Genomic DNA, 19255 nt, shown 5'->3' on the forward strand with positions numbered 1-19255 from the left:
TCCCCTCATCAATCTGAGGAGTAGCTGCAGGGCACAGCTTTTTATTCTAGAATCCATGGAATTCTTTCCTACTCTGATTGGAACAACCTTCCTCCTGCCTTGTGGCTAATGAATTCCTAGACAAACGCAAGATCCAGCTCAACCATACTTAGTGCAGTAGGAGAGCTTTTCACACTCCTGTTCAGACCTGACAGTGCTCGATGTACAATAGTCCAGTCGCCTCCTTGATAATTCTGTGCATATCTCCCTTGGGGCTCTTATATGGTATTCCCTTGGTCAAACTAAATTAGTGAGGACATAGGTTATGTCTTAGTCTGGTTTTTGGTGCCTGACACATGGAGAGCCGTTGAAATATGTTTGCTAAATTAAGTGGCTTTTGGTTGTCAGCCTGGCACCCATTTACAAAGCAAGCCTGCCGGGGTCCCTTTTAGCGGTCTCTTGCGAGACACCAGTGTGAGTTATTGGATGAATGTGAATGGCTTTGAATGGAACTTATTCTAAAATAAGCCACAGTCAAAACTTCAGACTGCTTTTGCTTGTTGTCTAAATTAATGAGGTCTTACTGCAATTTTATTACATTCTTATTGCAAAAACAAATCCAGCAGCGTTTTTTTTTTTTAACCCTTTATATGGTATTCAGAATAGATGCCAATTCTGCCATTCACTTCTGGTCTGTGGTAATCTGCACACAAGAACAAATATGCATCCGCACACATATACATACAAATACATATATATTAACGGGTATAATTAATACATTTATTTATTTATGTATACAAGAACTGGGACACAGGCTAGAGGTGTGGGGGGTAAGAGAATTCACCAGAGACAGAGTGGGAAACAGAAAAGGCAGATCTACTAAAACACACTGCTGAGAGGAGCAGTGGCCGAGACAGGAGAGGTCTGATGCGCCATGTGGGCAGCTGCCTGGTGGCTGGTGGATTGAACTTGTGCTTCAGAGGCTGCAGATCACTTCCTAATGCTGTGCTTAACCCCTTGCACCACCAGGGAAGTCCTAGCTCATTATTTTTAATGATCTTTTCTGTCCTGTAATTTTGGGTGATTTTTATATTCCCCCCTAAAAGATTCTTTATAGATGACTCTGTACACTTTCCAAGTATGCTACTTAGGGATTTGACTTTTGAGGAATACTCTAGATATGAACTGCTTTGATATATGTTGAATTCTGAAATTTAAATATGAAGTGCCATTAATACTTTTTTGTGATGTACTTTTTGTGACTAAAACTGAGATATATGAACATAGATTTGAATATCTGATATACATTTAGTTAACAAAGTAGACAATTGCTAATGACTTGGTGTCTCTTTTCTCTATTGAAAAATAATGGGGTTATCTTCAAATGAAAACTAGAAAGTGCTGTATGTATGTGAGAATATTGTAAAAAATATAAAATGATATACCTTCATGGAGTACACTGAGATAATAATTCAGTATAATCAGGGCTGCTGATTTTCAATCAAGATCTACTGGAACAAAGTTATTAAATAAACTGGTAGTGGTAATATGCAAGGGAACAAGTTTTATCTCTTTAGGAAAATAAAGTGAGTACTCTAGGAGAACCATTTATGTAGTTAGACTAATTACTAGTCATCTTCCATGTAACACCACCTGACCAAAGAGCACTTGGTAGGTTAAATCAGCAATTTATTGAGAATCAACGGAACTTCATTTCTTTGAAAATCGCCATTAATTCTGGCATTTCACAGATGAAATGAAGCTTTCCTTTAATTAATCCAAGTTGTGGTGATATAGATTACATGTAACTACATGTCGTTAATAGACATTCAATATTGGTTAAGTATTAGGTTATATTTAATGGTACCATTGGATTTTTGAGATGTTTTCATTTGGCACGCTTCAAAGACAGAACTCTGTAGTTTTTAAGGGCTCATATAAAGAACAAGGAAGCAAACTAAGTTTTTTGAGAAATATTCAAAATCTAGAAATTTTAAACACTGTAAACCACTAATCGAACAAAAATATCTTCCCCACCAAAATTTCCAAGTTAGTTATATATTGAAACTGAAAGCTTGTCCCCATCCTAAATCCATGAGATTAATCATATCTTTTAAGGGTCAACTGCATTGTTGACAAGAACATTTTTTGACAAAGTGTATACTACTACTACTACTGCTACTAAATATACCTGAATGATCATGTGTTTATTGTTTTCATAGATTTTCTCAATCCAATATTATAAACTTATAGGAAGAATTTTTTTTTTCATATTAGAAAATTGAGGTCTGTCAGTCACACGGTTAGTAAGCAGAGGGCTCCTGCTATCATGTGGGATTCTTTTTTTTTCCTTTATACATTTTTTACATCATTTTTCATTTTTGCACAATGTATGCATTTTCATCGTGGTTATAGTCCCCATACAATTCCCACCCCCCTTGTTTTGATCCTATTCCCTCCCCCGCTTCCCTGTAGTGTGTCTCTGGTTTATAGTTACTTGTTGATTTTGCTTTTTACTTTATTATAATTAGTTTTTTTCCTGATCCCTTATTTAAAACATGCTCACTTTTCACTTTATTCTCATTGCCTTCGTTTTACTTCATAGTGGAAGTACTCTACCCACTTCCATAAGATGGTTCTTCATGACAACTGAACATTTTAAATTTGGAATCAAAATGTGTTGCATATGTAAACTAGGTAATATAATTAGCTAACAAACTGGAAGTTCCAAGAAATTTTGAAATAAGCTTGAAGTTATGCACTTTTGAATGTTGAACACAGGCAGAAAAATAAAGCACGTGGTGACGGCAGTACGGAATCTCGCTTCTTGCTATTTCTATATGGTCAAATCTCTCTAGGCAGCCAGGTTCCTCTTCCCTTTAGTACAAATCTGTTATTCCTGCATTTCACATGGGTCCCAGAATCAAAGCCAAGCTGCTTTGCTGGAGCCAATGGAAGGACAGTAACTAGCAGTTGTCAGGAACAACAGCAGCTCTTTGGATCTTTTATTGCCCATTTCTGTCTGACTCTCTTTCTCTCTCCCCCTCACCAGGCATTTCTTCTCTTTCCTACAGTACCTCTGCTTCTCTCTGTGGGAGGACCAACCTGCTTTTCTTCCTTCTCTATTGCCTGATTTATCCTTTTTGCCCTCTTGCTTACATGTGACCTGGGAATACCATGACCTTGGAATACCATGACCTTGGAATACCATGCCTCTTCTGCACCCAACTTCAAATGCTTCCCTGAGCTTCAGTTCTACTAATCTCCTCACTTTTCCACTTCTCAAAGATTAGTCCAACACATCTTTTCAAAATGTAGATTATAAGGCATGGCCTAGATGGAGAGCATCGTGTTTTGGCTCTCTTTGTGCCAAGTGCCTGACCTCATTGTCAATATTTTGGGTATTTATGGCAGAGACACCTGGTGTAAAACATGGCCAGTGCCTTATCAGAGGTTTGTAGATAGGAAACTTTCCATAGAAGATAATATGAAAACTTTGTAAAACTTTCTATATCGGCAGTCTTCTTTCCCAAATACAACATCTGTACTGCTCTCGAAGCTATAGTCTAAAGGATTTCCAAATATTAGTGGTACATAAAAAACAGTGTGCAAGGCTCTCTGAGGGAAGTAATTCACTTTCCTATTATGGAACACAATGCCACCTGCTGTGTACTGTTAATGCAATTTAAGAATAACAGCAATAAATGCAACCACAAAATAAATGTCATTCTTTGTTCATGCCACACACTTCACATACATTATTAATTATTCTTCTTATAGCTATAAAGGATATATAAAAATGTTTCTCTTTTTTCAGAAAAGTTATAGAGGTTCAGGAAACTTTAACTAGTATAAGATTACATAGCAAGTGATAAATACTCAGCTCACTTTAATTCCAAACTAACAATTTTTTTACTCAATTATGTGAGCATATTTTACTTTAATAATAGTCAAAGATATTTTTAAGAAAGTAAGATGAGAAAAGGAGTCTACTATATTTACATAGATATTTGCCATTTCTGCTTTATTCCCCTGCATTCCTAAAGTTTGATGTCGTTTTTTCTACAACCTAAAGAAATTCCAGTTTCTTTGGCTAGAAAGTTAGTGTTCTTTCAGAGTTTCAACACAGTTCCAGGCGATTGTGCTGCAGTGCGAAGTTGCCAGAGAAAAGAGAAAAAAAAGGAACAGATTCTCCTATTCACTGAGTAATGGGAGTCCTTTATTCTAATCTTCAAGCCAAAGGGTTGGCTCATATTTTGGAATCTTAAATGCCCATGTCTACCCTGGGAGAAGTGCAGGGCCTGAAGTTGGCCTTGAGACATGACTGGGAGAATAAAAAGAAAGAAATAAATCAGGGGATTTCCCCCATACTCTGGCCTGCAGGGGTCCCTTCTGCTTCTCTAACCAGAAGGATGGCTTTGTTCTGTTTTGTTTCGTTTTGCTGTTTGCACCTTTTATAGTGTTTCCATTAGGCTTGCCACGAAACCTGCTGTGGGTTAATAACATAAAGAGAAGGAATATGTAAAGTGTAAGAATAGCAATATCTAGTAAGCTCTGGTAGGGCAGGATGGCAAATATTTGGTGCACAGTCTGCACTCTGATTTGTCACACACAAAAGGATCAGCGCTTCTTTCCTGCTCTGCTCCTACAACCACAGACTACTTTCCTAATACCTAGAAGCTCTTGCCAAATGAACAGCATTGGCATGTGTAGAAAAAGTCTACCTTTAATTCCTTGCTTCAAGGTTTAGAAATTTCATAGTTCCTTTCCCATCTACAGTGATTTCTTAACTCAATTTTCCATCTTCCCATCCACTTTTTCTCTCTTTAAGATTCTAGTTGATTGACATAGATTTTATTTGACAGGTAGGTTTGTTGAGGAAAAAAATAATCATTCTTTACTTTCAAATTGTAGTTTGGCTAATATGTTTTACTGATTTTTCCTTTATTTCTACCAATAGAAATTTATTTTAGTGGTTTAGCCTTTAGGAAATGATGAATTTGTTTAATACATTGGCAATTATCCTGCTCAAAAATGGTCATTCATTAAAATCCTTTATTTGATTACTGTAACTCATCAAATCTACTATCCATTTATCAACAACTTATCCATGAAATCAGACTTTCTGGTCCTTGATCAAAAGACTGATATAACTTCTTATTTTGAATCATTGTAGTGCTAAATATTAATAGGAAGCTGTACGCCTTAACTCTATCTGATTTAAAATCTGTTTGTACATTTTTTTTTGTTTTATTCACTGTTTTTATTACCTTATGACTACTTTCCAAAGAGTCACATCTACATTGAATTATATACTTTGCTAAATGTTTGCCATTGTTATAATCAACACTTAAGAATCACTGTGGTATAGACATTACCTTAGCTGTAAATAAGAGGCAGTACTTTTGTACATTGGTATGAAAAATCTAAAAGTAACCCAAGTGGGCATTTACTCAAAAAGGCTATTTCTAGAACTCTAGGTGTTCCCTTTTCTAAGGTGGAAAATATGGTCAGAAAAATGAGTTCCACAGTATATTAAGCATTCGTGTGCTACAAATACCAAACACCTGTTGATTGAAGGCCAACATCATTGATTCCAAAGTCACCTGGTGAGGTCTCCTTTTAGAGATAATTCAGGAACTGAGGCTGGAATCGTGGCTAGAGGTGCTATGGTTGAAATGTTAAAAAAGAAGAGGAAAGAAACTCACTGTGTGACTGTCTGCCCTGCTCACAGTCTCTTCTCTTTTTCTCCTGGGGTCTCCAGTATACCATGGTTTCTGGGCAGTGCTAATGCTTCTGGGAGTAGTAGCTGTGGTGACCGCAAGTTTTTTGATCATCTGTGCCGCCCCCTTTGCCAGCCATCTTCTCTATAAAGTTGGAGGAGGCTCCTTTATTGCTGCAGGTATGTATAGTATAATGGGTGTGTTTTTCAGCCATGGTGTTTCTCCATATTTGCATATTTTTCACTTTCAATTTCAGGTGAAGGATTCTAGTAAGAGTAATGAAATGATATCCATAGCTAACATTTCTGGAGTGCTAACTAGATATTAGACACTTTCCCAGGGATGTTTCCATTTTCCAGGTGCTAATACTTAATTAGCATGTCAGTCTTTGCTCTTTGTATCCACATTAAATGGATGAGGACACTAGGTGGGAAATCTGGGCTACAAGAGCTTTTCATTTATTTATTTATTTTAAAGATTTATTGGGCCTCCCCGGTGGCGCAGCGGTTGAGTACTGGGTTGCGAAGCTGCCCACAGCCTCTGCAGCGCCGGTTCAATCCCCAGCTGCTCCCCGGCCACCGGAGGAGGGTCCCACATGGCGCGCAGACCTCCAGCCGCCCGCTGCTCCCCTCAGCAGTGTACTTCGTCAGTCTGCCTCCTCTACTCTCCGCGCTGACTCTGGTGAATTCTCTCACCCTCCCGCGCTTCTGACTGTACCCAATGCTTGTATAAAATAAAAATAAATAAATCTCAAAAAAAATAAAATAAAGATTTATTTATTTATGCATACAAGAACTGGAGTGCTGGCCAGAGGTGCGGGGGTGAGAGGATTCACCAGCATGGGGAGCAGAACAGTCAGATCCAATGAAATACACTGCTGAGGGGAGCAGCGGGCCAGCCAGGAGAGGTCTGCTGTGCCATGTGGGTTAGCTCCCTGGCTGGCTGGGGATCGAACTCATGCTGCAGAGGCTGGTGATAGCTTCATAATGCTGAGACTTAACCCCTTGCGCCACCAGGGAGGGCTATGTTTAGTGCATTACGTACTATAACTAGGATATGGTCACAACCTAAGAGCCAGTGATAGAGAATTGGATCAAGAAGATGTGGTAAATTTATACAATGGAATAGTATTCCACCATAAGAGAAGATGAAATGTTGCCTTTTACGGCAAAATGGAAGGAGTTAGAGGGAATCATGTGTAGTAAAGCAAGTCAGAACGATAAAAACAAACGTTGGACATTTCCATAGCAGACGATTTGACAAAGTAAGACGCATGCAATAACTAGTGGACACTAATAAACAAAATGAGGCTTCTGACTTAAGAGTAAAAGGACAAAGGGCCAAAGAAGCATGAGGGGTGGCAAATAACTAAGGATGGGAAATAACTAAGAAATGAAATAGAATAAGATACAGTAGGGCCTCCCCTGGTGGCGCAGCGGTTGAGCACTGGGTTGTGAAGCTGCCTGCAGCCTCTGCAGCACCGGTTCAATCCCCGGCTGCTGGGCGAGGGTCCCACATGGCGGCACAGACCTTTCCTGCCACCTGCTGCTCCCCTCAGCAGTGTACTTCGTCAGTCTGCCTGTTCTGTTCTCCCACTCTGGCTCTGGTGAATTCTCTCACCCTCCCGCGCTTCTGACTATACCCAGTGCTTGTATAAATAAATAAATCTTTAAAAAAATAATAAGATACAGTAGCACCTACAAAAAAGGTCAGACTCAAAATGATTAAGTTCTATTGTAACATCAGTTAAGAAGGACAAAATGTTGCCATATGAGTCAGGGATAGTAAAGGGAAAGAGCAGATGGATGGTTTTCAGTTGTCTCTATAATCATTGCAGGGACAGCTCATGATACTATCCACCTCACTTCTTCCCTGGCCAATTGTGGAATGTTCCTTTAAGCACTCTTTTTGTATAGTATTGTACCTAATTTTTCAGAAGGAATAAAAAAAATCAGATATGATTCGATTCCTTTGTTCAAACAGCAAAAAACAACCTCTTCAAGAAGAGAGCTATTTATTGTCTTTCTATTGTCTTTTTTTCCAACTCTTTTTTTCTTCACTGTCCACAGTGTTTTTCAAGGTCCTGCATTTAGCCATTTGACCTCATAATTTTAAAATAATTTTAAGAAATTGAGATATAATTCACATAACACAAAATTACACCTTTTAAGTGTATAATGTAGTGTACCTTTACAGGTTGTGCACCCCACAGAAAACCTCATGCTCCGCTCTCCACTTTCATCCCAGTCCTTAGTTAATTATAAAGTATTTACCATCTTTATGGATACTAAATATAAACGTAATAACTCACTGTGTAGCCTTTTGTATTCTGCCTCTCACATCTCATAATTTATTATCTCTCATCTTTAATTCTTGATTCCATAAAACCAAACCCCCTATATGACTTACAACTGAATATCTTCTTTACCCAATATTTTTTCTCCTCCAAACTGCATTTACCCTTGTTTCATTCAAAGCTCTAGTTAAGGTGAATATATTTCCATAGTCTTCCTAGAAATAGCAGCTCTTAATGAAATGTGTTAATATTTATTTCTTTTCATTTCTTGTTTTTTTTTTCTAACCTATAAAATCTTGGTCAATAAGAGCAACAGTTTATTGCTAATACAATATGGGCAGCTCAAACTTTATAATGCAAGAATGCTCTCATCCTGGGTTTGGTTTTATCAAAGGGGGGTGTGTGTGTGTGTGTGGTGTTGTATGTTTAGTGCTTTTGAAAAAAAAAACTTGGTAATTTTTTCCATTTATAATATACTTTGTGTGAGAAAGAAGTATATCCAAAGAGTTATACTTGGTTGATAATTCTATAGGAAGAAACAGCATTTGATATGCATTCATGTACTATGAATGCCTATGACTAGTGAGCCTTATTTTTCAGTAAAATTTTTGTTGCATGTGGGTTGGAGGCTGAAGTCCACTTTTCCTAGGTCTTCATGCAAAAGTCCCCTGGGAGTTTAGAGGTGTTCCAGTGGTGTTCTTTGAGTCAATTCTGAAAGACACTAGTAGACAATTATGAGGATACTTCCTTTTAAATTTGACTTTTAATTTCCTTCATGGCACCATGCTTTATTGTTTATGTATGATTGTTTCCCCAGGACACAGAGAGACTCATTTAGACGAGATAAAATATTGCTAGTCATTTTATCAATATATCAGTGCAGGATAAGTAATGTTCTCAATAATAGCTAAAGTTTACAGTCTAGTAGCCAAAATGTTATAGTGCAGATTATAGGACCAATAAATCACCCTTAAAGTGGAATACTTACTGACACGAGAATTTCTTAAATCTTGCAGTTATCCATTATTAACATTACCAGATAATGTTCTTAGGCAACTTATCCTTTCAAAGTTGAAGATAGAAACTTACATGCTATGCTACGCAAAGATGAGGAAAAATGGAGTAAACGCTAGTTTTGTCAGCCAGCCAAAATTTTTCTGTGCCACATTTATTATAGAATCATGCATTAAATTGAATTGAATTTATAATGCTTTCTTTGGTTAGATTTTTTATTTTCAAAATGCAGTGTTCTCATGCCACACACTTTAGTTTTCCAAAGTCTCTTCCAGGCTTGCCTCATCATTCCCCTCCTAACTAAGTCTTCTGCACTGCCTTTTACCACACTGTGCTATGCCCAGCAGTGAGCGACAGGTGTGGCTTGGGACCCCAGTTACTGTGGCTGCTTTATCAATGCCACAAACAAGGTTGAACACTCTCTTTTTATTTGGACAGATGCCTCAGGACAGGGAAGATCCAAATCCCAAATGGTATTGTTGGGTGTGTGCACTTAGAATGTCTATGCCATCAACAAGAGGACTGTTCTGGGGCATTCCATGCATGGACGAGGCGTGCTGGAGTCACAGCTGTTCCCTTGAGTCAGGACTGGGCCATGGTATCCCTCAGCCTCTGTCAACTGGCTTAGAGCAAGGTTTGGAGGGCCACTCCCTGCTCTCCCTACCTCAGCAGGCAGGCCAGGCCATGTGTTTCCTGAGGAAGTTCAGTTCAGGACCAAGGATATGATCATTGTCAGGACATTATGAAACCGAGCCTTGCTTCAGTGAGTTGCATCACACAACTCCAGCACACCTAAACAATTGCTGAAAATTGTTTACTGTGGACTGCTGGAGACCTCTTAGATGCAAAGGAGCTGACACTTGTCTTTCCCTAACCCTGTGATACTACAGGTGACAAAAAAGATGCAGGAAGAGTTAGAATGGGTAGGCATGGCATCAAGAACATCTCAGTAATATGGAGACAGTTATTGTTCAGCTGAATATCTCCAATGTCTGGGCAAAGCAACATACAGATAGGAATAGCTATGCATGAGTAAGACTTCTGAGTGTGCGGGAAAGAATTGTGATGTGATGTGGGTGTTTTGGCAGTAAGTGAGAAGCCACAAAGCTAGAAATTGGTATTTTATCAGTATATCAGGATAGGAAGATTTTTCTTCCATAATTGAAATGAACTCCTGGATGACAAACTGGTGTTACTTTTTTCCACTAAATGTTAAGCTAGACAGAGTCTCACCATGGTGGAGTGCCTAAAAAACCTGAATCTTGGCTAGGCACCTTGTTAGATCCTCAGGTTGGTAAGATTGCATAGACATTTTTAATCCAGAAGAATATAGGGGCCCTTATTCTCACCCCAGGTTTGACAGTAGAGGAAAAGATACCTTTGCATTATAATTAGTCTTTTGGAACATGATGAAGGCCAAATGGTGTTGTGACTCCTGCCACCTGTGGCCTCTGGTTGTGCTCCTTCTCCAGAGGAAGAAGGCTTTTTCACAGGCTATTATGGGTCACTAGGAGCATGAGTGGAGTGAGTTGGGGTGAATTGTGTAAATCTTCCACCATGTGGGATGCATACCCCAGCACATATCCTTCTCTGGTTCACCCTGCTCCTTTCTGTTCTGGAGGATGGTGCTTTCCAGAAGCATAATGGTGCAAAGCCTCTGAAAAGTAAGATGTGAAGGGAACATAAAATTATCATATCTATCAGGTAAAACTGACTCAAAGTAAATAAGATTTGTGGTTGTTTTCCTCTTGCCTTCCTTCAGAAGATCAATGGAATTTAAATAGCTCACCTATAAGCCACATTTATCTTGACATGAGATAGGAGATATATTTGTATATATATATATATAGAGAGAGATATAGATGTACACATGTGTATCTCTGTATATAAAATGGATGCATAATATTAGAGATACTGGGGGCCTTAATCATAGAAAAAAATAACTCACAGAAGCCAAGAGGCACATTTCAAACACTTATTTTCCCTCAACCAGGGATGACCACAGGACTCACAGGAGGCATTCGGTGTCATGCCTTTTCTGTACTCCCTCCTCCAGATAAAGCAGAACACAGAGCAGGCAGAACAGAAGAGTATGTGGAAGAAACAGAAGACCAAGAGCAGGAAGGGATTAGGAAAGAATTGCTGACAGCATGGAGGCAGTCGTTCTAAACTTACAGGCACGGCATCTCCCTGCTCACACCTGCTGTCTCCTCGTCTATATAGTGAAAGATCTGAGCTATAAACAGCCGCTTACCCCATCAAGGAAAGATCCTCTGTGTGGTTACAGACCTGGACAGTCAGCCTGATTTTCTCAGGTTCTGTGTTTTTCTTACTATGCAAGAAATAGACTTTCAGGAGAAAATCAAAATCATCACTTTGTAATAGGGGTCAGAATATTTCACCAGGCTCCAGGACTAAACATTTTTTCAGAGTTCTAGTTTCTTGAGGCAGGAAGTGAAAAGAAAAAAGGTGATTACTAAAAACAATGTGTTACTGATACTTTCACAAGATGTACTTCTTGTGGAGTCCCTGTTTCCGATTTTCTATGAAACAGAACTGGCAGATGGATTTCTCTTTTGTTCAAACAAAAGACTTAGGTACACTAGGTAAACAGAACCAGCAGATGGATTTTCCTTTTGTTCAAACAAAAGACGTAGGTACACTAGATCTGCTTTTCAAGGAGGAGTTGCCCTCAGGTTGCTGCTTTGCTTCATGTCTTTAGTTGTCATATTTGGGATTCTGTCTAGAAAAAAATACTGTTTTTGATACTGACACTATTGTAATGTAAGAAGACCTTCCTTCACATATTGATGTGGGATTTTAATTTCCTCCATCTGACATTTCCTATAAATGTCAAGCGCTAGAATAAGTGAACTTTGGTTAATATTATATGTGAAGGAGCTATGAAGAACTTTTGTTTACTAAAATATTTTAAAGCCATAGTACTTTTCTTTCTCAGATACTTCTTTGAAAGTTTATTTCCGCCCCCATATTGCTTTTTAGCTAAAATAAGTAAAGCGGGCTGTCCGAGTCTGGTCTTTTCTTGATTTTGATGGGGCACCAGCATAGTAGATGTATGACACTGAGGTGAGGAAATAAGTTCCAGAGGAAGGTTTCAAAAGGACATGTAAGACCAAGTTCTGTGAGTCTCTTTGGAAGGAGAGAGGAGAAATAGCTGTTTCTCTGGAAAGAGCTGTGTGGGCTGGGCTGTTGTATGTCCTTGTGGAGAGACTCTGGGTTATGATCTAACCCCTGCCCAGAGAAATCTAGGGAGTGCACGGTCAGCTCAGTAATAGCTTCACTGGAACTTTTCTGGAAAATCTTGAACTTCAACCTTGAATCAGTGTTCCCCACCCTCTTGAAAATATATGTATTTGTACTGCTCTTCTGAGAACGAGGATGACAGGCCTGGCAAGTGAATGCTTTTATGCACATGACATATTATTATGGGGTATGATTAATCTCCACCCTGAAAGGGAGTTTTCAGATGTGTAAGGTGACAAGATTCTTTCTGGCCTATAAATAGGCTCTCTGGTTTGGGATTAGGTTTGTCATGGTGGGAAGGCAGAATGTGTTTCCATCTGCTTCATTCTCCTTTTCCAAAGTATGGGTATAATTAACATCTACTATTTACTCTGTACTGTAAGGGATTTAATTTCTTTGCAAAGGTTCTCTTTCATTCCACACCCTTTCCCCAAATAGTCACTTGTTCAGAAATAACTAGTAGTGAGCGGATAAGGCATAACTGATTTCTTTACTGTATTTTGTTATGCATTTTCTGAGACTTTTAAAATGATTTATACTTTCTTATGTAGAAAGAAAAGTCATTAAATATAAATTCACCTGCATGACCCATCAGCACATACTGACTATCCTAGAAGGAATTTTTACTTCCTATAACAGAAGGACTCTTGGAGGGGGCAGGAGGTTTGTGTGATTGAACACTTTAAGCTGAAAGTGTCCTTAATATGAAGGAGTACAAGTCTGGATTCTCCTGATCTTTTCTCCAAAATGTTAAGTAATGGGACTGTGAGGTGACTGGTGCCACCTGGTGGAAAATTCCAGTAGGACATTGCAGACATTGGCAGCAATCTTTCCCTTATTTCTCTGAGGAAATCTTAAACAGGAAAGCACTGTGGTGGGCTTATTCTCTTACTTCTTGGATAGTCATGAAAAAGTCCAGCCATATGAAAAAAATCTTTAAAATAATTTAGAGACTAATGCTTGTTAGTCATTAGCAGAAGCACATGCCAAAGCTTAATAATAATAATAATAATAATAACAAAACTTTCAGTGTTTGTTATGTGCTGGCCATGTTCCAGGCACCAAGATATGTGCTTTGCCTCCATTAACGAATGCTTTGTGAGTTGGGCACTTGCATTATGTCTGTTTTACCAATGAAGACTAGAGAAGTGAAAACTTGCTCAAAGTTACTCAGCTACTCAAGTGTCAAGATTGTCAGCCAGTAAACCTTTGGGATGGGATTTGACCCAGGACAGTCAGAAGCCAGGCATGTGCTCTTCAACCACTTCTTACTTCCTCAAAGTTAGTTATTGTGAGGATGCACTTCCTCGGCATAAATAAAACTGTGCTACTCAGATTAAATCCCTAAGTATTGTAGAGATGATTTCACCCCCATAATAATTCTCTACCAATAATTGATTCTCAAGATATTGTAGAGTACTGAATATACAGCATGTTTACCTAAAATTATTATGCCAGTCTAAGAAAGTAATAAATGTTTGAGAAATATAATAGATATTACATAGGTTTGGCTAAGTAAATAAAAACATGAGGCCAGAAAATGAAAGGGGAGAGGCAATTAGTTTATTAGGAAAGTGGTAAGATGAAGTCTGGGCAGCAATGAATATTTAGAAATTAGATCAATGTATTAAGGTTTCAGAATATCTTAGGGGCCTCCCTGGTGGTGCAGCGGTTGAGCGCTAGGTTGCGAAGCTGCCCGCAGCCTCTGCAGTGCTGGTTCGATCCCCGACTGCTCCCCGGCCACCGGAGGAGGGTCCCACATGGCGCGCAGACCTCCCCTGCCGCCCGCTGCTCCCCTCAGCAGTGTACCTCAGTCCTTCTGCCTGCTCTGCTCCCTGCTCTGGCTCTGGTGAATTCTCTCACCCTCCCGCGCTTCTGACTGTACCCAGTGCTTGTATAAATAAATAAATAAATCTTTAAAAAAAAAAATCTTAGAAAATTGGAGAAAAAGCAATAGAAAATGAATTTGAGAAATGAAGAACAGAGATAAGGATGTTTATGGTAGACCATTATGTATTAGTAGTTTTATAATTTCTGAAACATGTAAAAATAACATAATTTAATTATAAGAGAAAACAGTAATATATCAGTATAAAGAAAATCATTAAAAAATGTCATTTAAATTATATTTAAAATCTTCCAGCTTACTTTCCCAGAAAAATTAATTTTATAATGAATGAAATAATAGATACAAGGCAATGTTGAAAATATATTACAAAGTAATGGTAATTTATTACTCTTTAGAAAATGTTAGAATTACAAATTTTCTTTTTCCCATCATATACTTTTAGAAAAATAAGTATATATTTTAGTCACTGCAATGGAACTTTGACAATAGAATCAACCTGTATTAATGCCCATGCTTACTCTGTTAGCATGATGCACAGGGCTTCTGAGAATTTGATAAATGCCTCAACACTGCAGTTGTAAAGATTTCTAGTAGAATAAAAGTTAATAAATATTAATACTGGTTTGCAAATACTGTGGCATTTTTAAATGTTTATATTCAACATATTAGTGCTCTGTGCCTTTAAATTATGTACATAAATGTAATGACCCTGTATATAACTTACTTTGTGAATTTTATCCAAAGTCTTTTGTGAATGTGGGGCACAAATGAAATGATGGGCCTGTGTCATCCCTAACATGAGAGAGCACCGGGATTATCATTCCATTAATGCTACTATCCTCGCCCACACTCTCCCACACTCTAGATTTTTTTCTTCTATACTTAGCATGACGAGTCCTCTACCTTCCAGACAGCTCCATCTGGACAAGCAACCTAGTCTTCTACCATCAACTTGCAATATTTTCCTTATTGCAGAATGTTTTAAAATGTCTTCAGCCTAATGTGTTAGACCCTCAAGTTTTCAGTTTGAGTTATGCCCTGAGCTAAACTTGTAACCTTATACAACGACTGCAGACCTCATTTTCATCCTTTTGAAACGAGACTCAATGCATGAGCTGATGCTTTTATTCTAAGTAACTTACTTTCTAGTTCTTCATAGATGCCCCTGCTGAATATTGCCCTGTCTCCAGAGTGTGTGAATTCTCCACTGAGATGTATTTTTCTCATTCTAGTTTAGTTTTTACCTTAACTTCCTTCATAATGCATTTTTTTTCCCTTTGGCGATGGCCTTTCTAATGCCCACTGAAATAAGTTGCCACATCACTAAAAGAGACCAAGGAATCACCTTGAATTTATGACTCTTCCCCAATAACTGCTCATGATTCAAATTGTTAAAGTCCATCTCAAAGTTAGTTCAGTTACATCTAATGGGCCTCCCCGGTGGCGCAGTGGTTGAGCGCTGGGTTGCGAAGCTGCCGGCAGCCTCTGTAACGCCGGTTCGATCCCCGGTAACATATTTTTAAATCTGGTTTTTATAATACAGTCTGAAAGGTCTGTACAGTCTGCCTCCTTTTCCCACTCAGTTTCTGTGGAATGTTGAGGACATGCAGTTTTATTTCATAGCCTGTAACTAGGGGTTGGGGAAATTCTTTTTTGTTTACAAAATATGATTGCTTATATATTGTTTTTCATTAGCAACTGTGCTCCTAATGAACATTTGTGACTGCATTTCATGGGGCCTTGTTTCAGAAAAAATGCTTACCAAGCTGAATTCATGAAATTTAGAGGGACAAATTTTCACCTTTATAAGAGAATTCAGGGTCTCCCTTGGTGACACAGGTGGTTGAGCACAGTGCTGTGAAGCTGTCTGCAGCCTCTGCAGCATGGGTTTGATCCAAGCCGGCAGGTAAGATACCCACATGGCGCAGCAGACCCCTCCTGTCTCACCTGCTGCTCCCCTCAGCAGTGTATATCAGTCAGTCTGCCTGTTCTGTTCCCCACTCTGTCTCTGATGAATCCTCTCACCCTCCCGCACATCTGGCCTGTACCCTGGTTCTTATATGCATAAATAAATACATCTTTAAAAAAATAAGAGAATTCATACAAAATCATAAGCTTCAATAACTTCCTCCAGCCAGTAAGTAGAGATCTAATAAGTTCTTGGTATAACTCAATTATTTGACCATATTTTATTACAATCACAACTCTTCATGGGCTTTGGGACCATATTTTAATTATGACTCCATTGAGCTATTTTATGACTTTTTGTTAGACTTCAAAAATGGGTATTACAAAATTTAACTGAAAGTAAATTATGATTTCAAATGAATGACTAAATTTAACTTCATTTAAACAAATTATTACCTAAATATTAGCAATATTGAAAATTAAAACCTAAAATCACAGTGGCAACTGTTCAAATGTAACTCATTTATTACTCATGACAGTTATTGCTTATGCTTGTGTGAATAAAGGTCTTAAGATATCAAGGGATAATGATTAAGTTTTTTCTATAATATTAATATTGTCCTACAGAAGAGAGATCATTTGGTAGATGGACAAAATAAATATTACTTTTATATCCCACCAGAAGAAGATGTGTCTTTCTAACAAATGTACTTTGTATCATTTCTAACAAATGTACTATCCCAACATACTTTTTTCTTTTTAGTCATTCATTTTTTTTGTTTTTGTTTTGAAATATTTTCAGATTTATGTAAAGGGTACAAGTCCCTTTACTCTAAGACTCCAAGTCTTGCTAACTTTTCCAATAATGTGTTTTATAACAAAAGAATCGAGTCCTGGATTGTGCTTTGCATTTAGTTGTTGTGTCATTTCAGTCTTCACACCAGGACAAATTCTTTTTTGACCTTTGTGATCTTGGCTCTTTTGAAGCATCCAGGCCTGTGATTTTCTAGAATGTCCCTTAATTGGTTTGTCTGATGTTTCCTCATGATTGAATTTGGGCTCTGTGGTTTTGGCTGCAGTATCGTGGCAGTGATGCTATATTCTTCTCATTATGTTTCATGAGTGGTGAGTGACATCAGTTTGTCTAGTCACTGGTGATATGAACTGATCACTTGAGTAAGGTGGTATTTGCTGGATTTCTTTAGTATAAAGTTATTGTTTTCGCCTTTACAATTAATAAGTTTTGTGGAAGAGATTTTGAGCCTATGTAAATATCAATTTTTATTTTATCTACTAGTTTTAGCATCTATTTTTGATTCCTGCCTGAATTATTATTTAAGTGATTGACAAATAGTGATTTCTAATTCATCTATTTCTTCTACATTTATTACTTGAATATCTTCCCTTTTCCTCACTTATTCATTAACTCCTTTATATCACTATGGGTTCATGGATTTTTATTTTATTCAATGAGATATAATTTGCCACTGTCATTATTTGATGATCAGATTGTCTCAGAACTGACTAGGGAAGCCCATCAAGCTAGTTTCTGAAACACCCCATCTTTCTCTGAGTGTACCTTTACTTGTAACAAGATGTTCCAGATTCTCCTTAAGCTTTTTGTCCTAGCCTAGATTTCACTATTTCTTTGATAAACCCTCTTCTTAGTTTTTAGAAACCATGATCTATCTAGACACTTGGCATGTTCATTACAACTGGACATTCTCAGGGAACAGTTAGGAAATATATCTAGGTATATACACATAGGTATATTCTAAAATCTGGGCCTCCCTGGTGGTGCAAGGGGTTAAGCACAGCACTGCGGAGCAGCCCACAGCCTCTGCAGCACAGTTCGATCCCTGGCCGGTCAGGGAGCTACCCACATGGCTCAGCAGACCTCTCCTATCTTGCCTGTTGCTCCCCTCAGCAGTGTAGTTAAGTCAGTCTGCCTGTTCTGCTTCCCACTCTGTCTCTGATGAATCCTCTCACCCCCACACCTCTGGTCTGTACCCCTGTTCTTGTATGCATAAATAAAAAAATCTTAAAAATTAAAATAAAATCTATCTAATCTATCAATCATCTATCATCTGTCCTCATCTAAAACCATAAATTCATACTGATACACAGCTGCAAACAAACACCATAGAGCTCATTCTAGCTTTATCCCTTCTCAGTTGGGAACAGTGAAAAACCTAACTCGAATTTGCCTCTATATGTTAGCTATTTGAGCAATCTGCCTGCGTGTAGCAGCCTCCTAAATCCTCTGTTGCAGGTCCCCATCACAAATTCTTACTATAACGTCAGCTAATTCATTGCCCCTCAGTATACTTTCCCCATGTTTGTTAGCTATTTTCTTTTCTCTGTCTGCCTCTCTGTGTGCATCTGTGTGTGCATGTGCATGCACACACACACACAGCACTGACAATTTAATGGATAGGGAAATTCTGTTTTACCCTATGGATAAGATATAATCACAGACTGATCTGATATGAGTTAAATGGACTCTGTCTTCAATTAGTGAGCAAGTTAAAGATTGTAGTGATTGAAATGCCTATTATTCATTACTTTCAGGATATAATTACTCTCCATTTAACAGCAATATTTAAATATAGGTTAATTCTCCCTTATTAAGAATCATCTACATGATTACCTGCAATACATTTTTTTTCAATATTAAATTCAGTAATGGGTCTTGCGAATTTTGAAAAACTATGTGTAAGGCTACTGGTTTTTCACAAGGGCAACTTTTATTTTTTTAATAAAGATATCAGAAAACAGGAGATATTCCTATGACGCAAAGAAGATAAAAGCCGTATCAACAAATAATAACAAAGGTTTGCAAAAGACAAATGACAGTATGCAAATAACAAAGTCAAACCTTCACACTAACAGAGAGTACTGTCTCTATATTTGCTGAAAAAATGTTTTTAAATGCAGAGTTGCTAGACAACACATGGCATTGCCATATTGTTGTCAAAATCTGCTCTGTAAGGAGTTTTCTTGCTGGCTATGACTTAACTATTTCTCTCTGATGGAGCTATTGTTCAGCGGTTAAATTGCTCCATTCTATGCTCCAGTATTTGCATTTACATTACAGACCCTGGTGTGGAGGATGTTTCTTATTAGTGAAGCATCTTTGTTGATTGTTCATTGCTCTGAAGCTTGTATGATGATTATAAGAAAGTTTAAGCTCTGATACTAACACACCTTGACATATTTATG

The 19255-nt window shown here is 38.0% G+C and overlaps 1 protein-coding gene across 1 annotated transcript in view; it reads left to right on the top strand.

Annotated features, from left to right (window-relative positions):
• TMEM182 (transmembrane protein 182) overlaps positions 1-19255 on the top strand; it is a 38754-nt gene that overhangs the window by 15871 nt on the left and 3628 nt on the right. Inside the window, exon 4 of the mRNA XM_037528027.2 lies at positions 5744-5881. Within this exon, the coding sequence (XP_037383924.1) occupies positions 5744-5881 (138 nt within the window). The remainder of the gene's footprint in view (positions 1-5743; positions 5882-19255) is intronic.

The sequence above is a fragment of the Talpa occidentalis genome, unplaced genomic scaffold (assembly GCF_014898055.3).
Source record: "Talpa occidentalis isolate TD23 unplaced genomic scaffold, MPIMG_talOcc4v2.1 talOcc4.5, whole genome shotgun sequence".
Taxonomy (NCBI): domain Eukaryota; kingdom Metazoa; phylum Chordata; class Mammalia; order Eulipotyphla; family Talpidae; genus Talpa; species Talpa occidentalis.